Source organism: Theobroma cacao, chromosome 1, assembly GCF_000208745.1.
Source record: "Theobroma cacao cultivar B97-61/B2 chromosome 1, Criollo_cocoa_genome_V2, whole genome shotgun sequence".
NCBI lineage: Eukaryota > Viridiplantae > Streptophyta > Magnoliopsida > Malvales > Malvaceae > Theobroma > Theobroma cacao.
The window spans coordinates 9,753,817-9,764,160 of NC_030850.1; the positions used below are offsets into that span (position 1 = coordinate 9,753,817).

The 10,344-nt window shown below is 32.5% G+C and overlaps 1 protein-coding gene across 1 annotated transcript; it reads right to left on the bottom strand.

Annotated features, from left to right (window-relative positions):
• LOC18612159 (mitogen-activated protein kinase 20) lies at positions 237–8,364 on the bottom strand. Its single transcript, XM_018129138.1, has 10 exons — positions 7,750–8,364; positions 6,145–6,553; positions 5,608–5,735; positions 5,437–5,496; positions 4,468–4,617; positions 4,240–4,395; positions 3,889–4,100; positions 3,671–3,769; positions 1,026–1,195; positions 237–919 (listed from the first exon to the last, which is right to left on the bottom strand). The coding sequence occupies exons 1-10, from the start codon at positions 7,771–7,773 to the stop codon at positions 465–467; spliced, it is 1,863 nt and encodes a 620-aa protein (XP_017984627.1). The 5' UTR covers positions 7,774–8,364; the 3' UTR covers positions 237–464.

The following is a 10,344-nucleotide window of genomic DNA, read 5'->3' on the forward strand; positions in this document are numbered from 1 at the left end:
TTTTAAAATTTATTTTTACTTTATTTTACTTTCACAAAATAACTATCTTATTTTATTCTTTATCTATTCTAACGAAAAAAAGTAAGTTTGGTTCGCCCACATATCAAATGCTAAGCATTGATCAAATGTCACCATTGAAGTGCATGTCAAGTTGATAAAAAGTCAGAGACCAAAGGGCCCATTCCTTATTTGCCAGATGCTCTTACGGCAGTCCCTTCAAATGTGATGGAACCAGATTAAAAACGAAAGGCACTCCTATTGGCCGGAGGAGAGTTATTTTTCTTATAAAATTAAATGTATGATTTGATAGACATGTCGTTTCTCATTACCAAACTTAATTAGTGCCTATTGTGACCTGAGAAAGCTGGCTCTCTTTTTTACAGGTTACACTAAACAAACCTCCCTCTCAAGAGTTTTTCCCTCTATGCAAAAGGATCCCTTACTTATACCTTCTAACTCCTTCGCTAATACATCCTTGTCATGCCATACTGAACAGTTCCAACCTTCCTATGAGCAGTGGCGGTTGCAGCAGCAGTTGCGGTAACACCTATTCCACCATAATGAGCTTTCGCCTGCAACAAGTTCGTATCAATGGCAATTCTCTCATCAGCAGGCTCCACCTTGTTCACTCTGGTCATGAAAAATGGGTTTGTGTCGATATTGATAGCTATATCTGGTGCAAATTTGGCTGCCATGCCGCATTGAGGAACCTTTTTAGTTTGGGAGACCAACTCCCTTTCGGACTCCATTGTGGATCTTTCTTGCTTTCCAGTGCCAGATTTGTGATAAGAATACGCAGGGTGGACAGCCTGAGGTGGAAGAACTGTGCTTCTTATGAATGTTCTTGGATCATAGGCATCTTTCATGATTGTTCCATTCTCATAAGGCACAACTGGGCCTACTACCTTTCCTGGTTTGGCTGAATAGAGGGAAGATTTCAGTTCAAGTACTAAATAAAAACAAGGAGAAAAGGTAGAGCAAAGGGGAAAGGAGGTGGGGTCGGTTAGGATAAATCCAAAAAATACCTAGTGGGATTCTTTGTTGTGCCTGCAAGCTTCTTGATAAATGTACAGGAACAGCTTCAGTTTCCCTGGAACTTTTGCTGAATGCCTCTTCTGCATTTTGCCTATCTTTGAAGGAATTGATGCTTGGTTGCTCTTTGGGGGGGATTGTATTGGAATGTACAATTGTTGACCTGCAAATACCATTGGATTACAGCGTCAACCATCAAAACTAAAGCAAAATTTTATGCCCTATTCCAAAAAAGGTAATAAAATATAAAAATGATGTCCTAACAACAGCCTATCAGCTGCGCATGACCTAACATAGTAGTGGTGAGGAAAATTCATGTTCCGTAAGACTTGAACAACATGAAGCCACCACCATCAACACTCAAAAGAGCCAAAAAAAGGCAAAACAAACCCGCACAGAAGAAAAAGCAATCCCATTATTAGATGCAAGGAAGAACAATCCTGAGCAGAGTTATACCAAGAAATTGTCTTGAGATTTTACAAAGAGATGTCATATGAATAATAACTAGGAATCAACTGAATGATAAAAACATCACATATAACATCATGAGCAAATTTATACCAAACATTATGCCATCATGTTCTGGTGGAGCTCTCATGGATATAACTAAGCAAATACCAATATTTACAAGAATATCATCCCCTAACTGAAGCTTTTTAATTTCCCCCGTAGTTGAATAACTTAAATCATTTGTTTCTTCATGCACAGTTATTAAGTTCCAAAACCTCATCTCAGAATGAACTCCTTAACTACCTAGGTGAAAATGAATATCCACCAATTTCTTAGTTGCTCAAAATCTGAAACCATAATCACTAGGAATGATAATGAGCCGACCCAATACGCAGCTTTGGCACATGGTGTTGCTTTCACAGAATAAACCTCATGCAGAGTTAGTACATATAACACCATTCCGTATATTCTTATTCCAAATCTCAACTTTTCAATCAAGAGAATTACAGGCTTCTGGAAAACAAGAGATATCTGATATCGTTACAGTAAGGCCAAAGAGAACCATGATAAACTAAATCTCTCCTACCTGTTCTGGATGCTAATTTGTGCAGTTCAGATATGACAAGAACTTTTTGTTCAATACAATTTAGGTAAGAGATTTACATTGAAATTAAGATCATATCTAATTAAGATTTGTCTATTGCATAAGGGTCTTTTTTTGGATGATTTGTAATTGAAACCTTCTTTTATAATAAAAAACAAGAGAAAATATTTATTTATAAGAAAAAATAATCTAATTCATACCACCAGAGTTGTAAATAACCTCAACTATATCTAGACCCACATGCCATCAAACACGATAGCCCCAAGAAGGTAGAGATCCCCATTCAGATGGATGTATTGTCAGGCACTTAAAAGTGCATCCTAAAAAAACAAGATAGTATTTGTTATTAATAGCATTAAGAGTTTGATTCTTTACCTTCACTATTAATAGCATTAAGGATTTGATTCTTCAATTTCTCTTTTAAGACTATGAAGCAGGTATCTGGTCAGCTCATGGAAGAGCTTTCCACAACAGTTGAAGCAAGTTATTTGGCTCTTAGAATTATAAAACTTTTAACTTATAAGGAAGGCCCATTTGAGCTTTTAGACAAAACTAGAAATCTATTATGTAGCAACAAATATTTAATGAGATTTTTTTACATTGTTATTTACCTTTCAATGATACACAAATTTATAAGGAAAATTATATTATCATATTTACATTCTTCTTTTTTATTTAGTTTAATTCTTTTCAGCTGATTTATTAGTTATTTATTTGATTTGTTTAATTGGTAGAAGTAAATTTTATTTTATTTCTAAATAACCAAAGGGTTTCTTTTATTTCATTTATTTCTTTTACTTTAAACTTATGATTTGGTTTAAAAGTTCTCTCTATTTTATTATTTATTAAAAATATATATATATAATAGATCTCTACATCCTTACAGTGGTTCTTCATTAAAGTTTGCCAAATACTATTTTAACTTCTCTTCACAGCACTTTTAGAACAGTTCTTCTCAAACAGCACTTCCTACAAAAACAAGAACTGAGCCAAACAACTCATATCAACCCAAGTTTGTCATCTTGTTAAACCAAACTTTGATTGAACTTTGTCTTGGTTAATTTTCCAACCTGCTTTCACCGTGAACTCAATGTTTTTTGCCCAATCAAATACTAGATAGTAACTAAACTTGCATCACTTAGATTTGCAAGTGTTTTCTGTTATTTACTCTTATAAGTTCTCTTTTAATTACAGGCAACAATTTCCGTCACTGAAATAGTTAAAAACCTCATTTACAGAACCAAACAGCACCAAAGCCTTATGCCCTAGCTATATCCATCTCTATTTGCCAACAATGTCCATGCCACACTTTGCTCTCATAAAGTAAGAGAGAATTTCTGTTAATCTAGATGCACCATTTATACATAGTATATAAACAAATACTAGCATGATTTTTGCACACAACTTACTTATAAAGACAAGGATCCATGCTTTAGTAAGTATCTCATATATATACTCGACACGTGATACAATATATCATGCCTATCATACAGGACAAGTAGTATTATTACAAAGTCAACAAGCACAACTTTGGGCATGGCAATAACAAATTAAAGGTAACAACTAGAATAAATATATATATACCTGGGAAGAGAGACATGCTTTCTTTCAAGTGGAATAACTGGCCCACTTTTACCATTTTCCTCAAGATGTGCAAATTGCTTTCTGAATTGATCAACCGCACTGCATAAAAAATATACATCAGAATTATACTATAAGTTGCAGCAGAGTGATTACTAAGGATCTCAGTAAGATTAGAATAATTACAAACTGAGAAAAGCAACAAAAACACTAAATAAAACCTGGGATAGAGAAAGTTGGTCCTCTCAGTTCCATTCATATAGTCTTTGAGCAGCTGAGGATGGTATTCCAGTATCTCCCGGAAAATTAACTCCCGTATATCCTCCTTTGTGACCCTTCGCCTCTCAAACTCAAACTCCATCTTTGTAATTGGCTGACAGGAAGGCTCCCTCTCAACTTTTGCCAGTCCCTTAAAGTAAGGATCAACAAGGGCCTAAAAAATATCAATCAAAAGATGTTTTTGTTATAAAAATATTAAGGCAAATGATATCATATATGTTAAAGCAAAAAGAAATATTGCAACACAAATTTTCAGAGAAAAAAGAACAATATTTTACTGTACAACAACAAACCTCTTCAGCAGTTGGGCGGTCTTTTGGATCAAAGGCCAGCAATCTTTGAAGTAGACGTAGAGCCAAGGGATCTGCATTTGGAAATTTTTGTTCAAATGGAACTGGTTGCTTTTTTCTCATGCTTGTTAAGTATCTTCTTGCCTTGTCATTTCGAACCTGTGTAGAAGAAAGTTAAGAGCAGTAATGTCTTGATGATCCAAAATTGCTCAGAAGTCTTAATGTGCATACCCGAGAGATGGTATCTAATGAAGGTGTCCCAAGCAAATCAGTCATCAAATCCAGCTGGTGAACAACATTTTTCCCAGGAAAGAGTGGCTTCCCAGTTAACACCTCAGCAAAGATGCACCCTATACTCCATATATCAATTGCAGGTGTATACTGCATTCATTTTAAGTAATAAGAACAGGAATTAGAAATTGGAAAATGAACAGAAAAATCATCATGCAGCATCCTTTTGAAGTAGTAATAAGAACAGGAATCAGACATTGGAAAATGAACAGATAGCCATCAGGCATATTGCATGTGTACTTTTAGGATTTCCTATGACGAATGGGAAAAACTTCCACACTTTTTTTCTACTACTACTTCACATCTCAATGTGTTTTTCCATAAACAAGTCCTTATTGTGTAAATTATCAACCCCATCACTTTATAAACACTTGAATTCATTAATGAATCAAAAATATGGAATTTGAAATCTCTTGAGTACTGGCAAATACAATTCTTGAGTTCAGCAAAGATTCAAAAATTTCATATTAACACTAACATAGATATATTGTGTCATTCTTTTAGGAATAGCACATCAAGCCAGACCACAAGCAACTCATTGCACGACATACATTGCCTCAGAAGCCCTCTACTGCAAAATTCTTATCAACCTAATAATTCACCTACAAACATTTTAGAGAGAACTTAAACACTAGACTGCAGATCTGTTAAAATAGATACACTTTTTAAATTCAACAGCTTCATCCAAATGAAAGAAATAAGCAAATAAGACATAGATAAGAAACTGAATAGCTTGAAAGAAAATTGAATCGACTGCAGCATGCCATAACCTTTCCTTCATAAAATGCAACATAGATCCGGATTCCAGAAGATATCCAACATAAGCTCATGAAAAGGAATAAATACATCACATAATTTTAAATTTCTCATGTTCCAAACCTTAATGGCTACACATGAGAACCCCATTACCTTAGAGAAAAATGATCCACAGAGCTCTGGAGCTCTATACCATCTTGTAGCAACATAATCCTGCAAATGTACCACGAAATGTCCAGAAAATCAGCTCTTGCAAATGTGATAGACGTAGGAAACAGTTTAAATATGAAAAACATAAAAAATTAGCCATTTTAGAAGGATTACCGTCCAGAATATCGTTGTAGGTGTATCATTGAATGCAACTCTAGCTAAACCAAAATCGCATATCTTAAGTTTGCAGTTTGCATTTGCCAAAATATTCTTCGGTTTTAAATCTCGATGGTAGACATTTGCTGCAGCCAAATAGGCATAAATCAGATACATTCTCAAGTATACAACTACAATCTACCCAGCCAACCACAAGAGCCATTGAACTAGAAGCAGTTGTTACGAAAGATGATTGCAACTGAAAGGATTAGAGGAAAATTCAAAACCGACTCTCTAAAACTTTAAAACAAATTGGACTAGACAAAAATATTTACAAGAAAAATTGTTACCAAATATTATGGCATGACAGAAGGAGTTTGATAAAAACAAACTGCAGTAACCATTAAAATAGTCAGACATCAAAAACCTTATTTCTGACAACTTTGAACATTATCCATAATAATTAAATTGATCAACCCAATCAACACGCTTATAGCTATAAACCAAGTTCAAGTCTCAGATAATCCAGTAGAGCCAATATAGATTGACAATTACCAGTATGAATATACTTCAATGCACGAAGTAGCTGGTAAAGAAAAAACTGGTAGTGTTCTCTAGTCAAGTCATCATTAGCTTTTATAACTTGGTGAAGATCTGACTCCATGAGCTCAAAAACCACATAAATATCTTTGAAGTCCCTTCGAGAAGGAGGCAGCATAATGTGTTTAATCTCAACAATATCAGGATGCCGAAGAAGTCTGAGCAGCTTTATCTCGCGAAGAATACGGGCAGCATCAGAAATATGCTCAAAAATATCATGTATTTTCTTTATTGCCACTTTTTCACCAGAATGGGTGTCAATTGCCGAGCACACAACACCATAACTGCCTTTTCCTATGACTTCTTGAATCTTATATCTATTGGCATCACCGTATTCAGAGAAAAAGTCCATCTCTGTAGAACTCTGTGGCACAAAAATGCAAGTAAGACTAGAATGCAAAGCATATTTTTTCAATAAAATGCAAGGCATGTAGCTCACTATAGCACAACCTTTTACATTTCCACAGATAAAAATTCAAATTCATTATTAATAAAAGTACTCCATATAACTGAAAACTAAGATCAACATACAAATGTAAAACAAAAAGTAACGAAAATGCAACTATTAACAACACCCAGAAAAGGACAAAAAGAAAGGCACAAAATAATGGCATCCATGACATAATCTATTTTCAATTCATTAGAGTACGACTGTATGTACTCGAAACAAAACCAAATAACTTCGAACAGCCAGCTTACAATTTTCTTCTTTCCAAAAACTATATGATCATACAGACTTTAAATGCATAAGCTAAGCAATTACTTTAAAACCACAGAGGCAACTGATCTTCAAGATAAAAAAAGAAGACAAATAAAAATTCTACAAATTTTAAAAAAAGGAAAAGAAAAAAGATAACAATCGGGTTGGATAGTACTGTTATTCTTTTGTAAATAATCAAGTTTCAGACTGTCAGCATAGCAAACAGGTTGGAAAGAAAATCCATCTTTTGGGCTAAAACAACAATAAGGGATTCCAATTCCCTACTTTGCATATATTTTATGCACTATCCAGAAAATCAAAGCCTGAAGGAAGATAAGCTAAGAAATACAGACGCAGAGAAACTGAAGAAGAAGAGAAATAATTTGGGAAGAAAAGAAAATCTTTTGATATAAGAAAATAAACAAAACAGGGCTGAAATAAGATCAGAGAGAAGTGTAAACGCTTTTATTTCAAGGGATAGCATTCCAGAATAAGAATGAAACTCACTTATCCAAATCAAAATTGGCATTAAAAGTTATGCCCTCCCCCATATTCGAAACGCATTACGGGAAGAAATTTAATAGCCTAAGTATTACTTGTTCAACCAAAGAAGAAAATATCTAAAACAAATTCATTCCTTCAAGGACAAAATATCTCCAACATTTCCCACACAACAAAACACCCAAAGAAAACAACAATATCCCATATTTCGTCTTCTTACCTAACTACCCAACACCACCCCTCACCAGCTCAATTTGGGCACAAATACTTTTCGATAATTAGAATTACTATTTTATCATCAACCAGTACTAAAGATAAAGAAAGATAAGCTCCAAAATAAAAGAGTAAATGAAAATCACCTTCTTTCGGTGATCTTGCTGCATTCTGTGAAAAAGTTTCCAAATTTAAATCCCAATGAAGATCGCCAAGAAACAGATAATAAAAACTAATCAAAAGAAAGAACCAGTTGAAATAAACAAAGTGAAAAAATCTAAGAAATCAACCACATTTGCCCCATCTTCCCCGACTCCGGATCACAAGTCCATAATCCCACCGATTTCTCCAACATAATAAAATCCAAACCAAATCCTTCATACACTCTCTTCCTTCGTCTTCTTCTTCTTCTTCCTCTTTTTTCTTTACCACAGCAATTTCAATTCAACTACCATAAAAAAGCAACTCTCACAAAAACTCTTTGATAATTCAGTTTTAACAACTCTTCTCCCATTTTTCTTTCTTCTTTTTCCTTTCCCTTCAAGTCTTCAAAACTTAATCAATAACTCAAAATTCTACTTTTTTTTCTCTTCTTGAAAGAACACCTAAAATTTTTTTTTAAATAAAAAAAATGTGAAATCCGTGAATGAAGAGTGTAGAAGCTGCAAGATCTGAACACCGACAGAAAGGGAAGAGGAAGAGGAAGAGAAAGGGAAAGAGATAGAGACAGAGAAAAGAAAATTACTAATAATAATAATAATAATAACAGGGGTTTTATTGTGGCATGAATCTAGGGATATATAGAGAGGGGATGTTGCTTATCCAATACCGTATCTCTTCCCTTGTTTTTTTTTGGAAAATTCTGATACGGTATTTTTTACGTACTAAATGTGTATCTGTGCACGCCAGTGGCAGATGCTGTAAATACAGTGACTTTTTTAGGCGTGTTTCTTTGGGAGGTGAGAGAAATAGAGTGCATTTTGGGGAAAGGCTCGAAGGTTCTGTTTAGGGGATTCCATTTTTACGTTTTTGTTATTTCCTCCAAACTTGAGTGTTAGGTATAGGTGTCTCTATTCCTGCGTGAGAATTTTTGACACGTCATGTATCCACGTGGAAATTAATGAGATGGGACCACCTGGAGGAGGGTGTAGAGTCTAGGCGTTGGCACGTTAGCATCGTACATTTTGGTTGACGTAGCTGCGGATGATGAAATCGATGAATTCATATTTTGCTATTAATTTTTTTAATTAAAATCCAAGTTAACAATTATGATTTGTTGGTGTAATCTCTATAAAAAAAATTAACAATTTGTTGGTATAGTATTTAATTATTATCTAAAATGAAAATAAATATACTAGCATCAAATACCATATATGTTTTATCTAATTTGCTAGTAACATTGTTACAACTCACCTTTATAATATTCTAAAAATGTTTTTTATTTAATATACTTATTCTTATCAAATTCGAGAAAAATTACTACTTCATTATAATAATTCCTTTTATGTCATAACCATAACGAGTACAAATTAATTGACTTTTTTATTAATAATTAGTAATTCTAAGATGATTAAGAAAATTTCATTCACATTCAAGATTTTAATATCTCAAGTCAAACTTGACTTGATAACAAAGTTCAAAGCTCTAATAAGCTGAACACGTTTGTGGTCAAGCTCAGACTTCCCAATTTAATATTGAATGTGATGCATTAACACAATACAAATAGGATACGAAATTAAGTAAATTTAGATTTAGGGTAATAATGTTTCTTGCACCAATCGTGGCAATACATTTAAAATACAAAAATTTCGTACTATAAATCTTTTAAATTCACTTAATTCGTTTAAGATTCATTTAACTTGTTTGATTTTATCATGATTGATGATGATGATGATGATGATGATGAAGGTGAATTTTATTATAATGATATAAATTATGGATATTATTAATCTTAAATTTTATTATAGTTGTGTTGATATTAATGGATTTATCTGAAAATTTTTTGCACACTTGACCAATATTATTATTCTTTTATAATTATTTTTATAATTATTAGTTTTAAATCTAAATAATAGAATTATATTTTAGTTGTATTTAACTTAATCATATTAATTACGTTAATATTTTAATCGTGTTTATTAGTATCGTATAAAATTTAAGTCAATTCATTTAATAAATACGTTAAGTGTGTAGCATTGTGAAATAGGTTAATAAACATCTCCGAATTTAAGATCTTGATATGTTTAAATCATGTTGTATTTGTATTTATCTTTATAATTATTAATATTTTAAAAAAATTATATCATATATATTAAAAATTATTTAATTTTATTTGCATATGCAATTTCATTTCAAAAGAAAGATAGAACTTTTATCATAATGTTCACTTTTTTTTTAGTAAAATCTTAGTATAGTAATTAATAAATTATATATTCAAATTATATCTTATATAAATTTCATCTTTATGTGTTCAAGTGTCGGTTCTTTGATTGTTTAAACTACCATCACCCTCATCAACATAATCATCATTATTATTTTGATTTATTTAGTTTATTGCTAAATGTACTAATTATGTGAATGCTACATATATTATATCTTAAGAATTATTTGACTATTAATGAAAACTTTTAATAATCTAATAATAAATATCACTTTATGTTTTTTATGATTTGAATTTTAGATCTACTTTAAAATTTTAATTACTTTGTTTTCTCTCACTGGAAAATGTTTTTCTTTTCAAC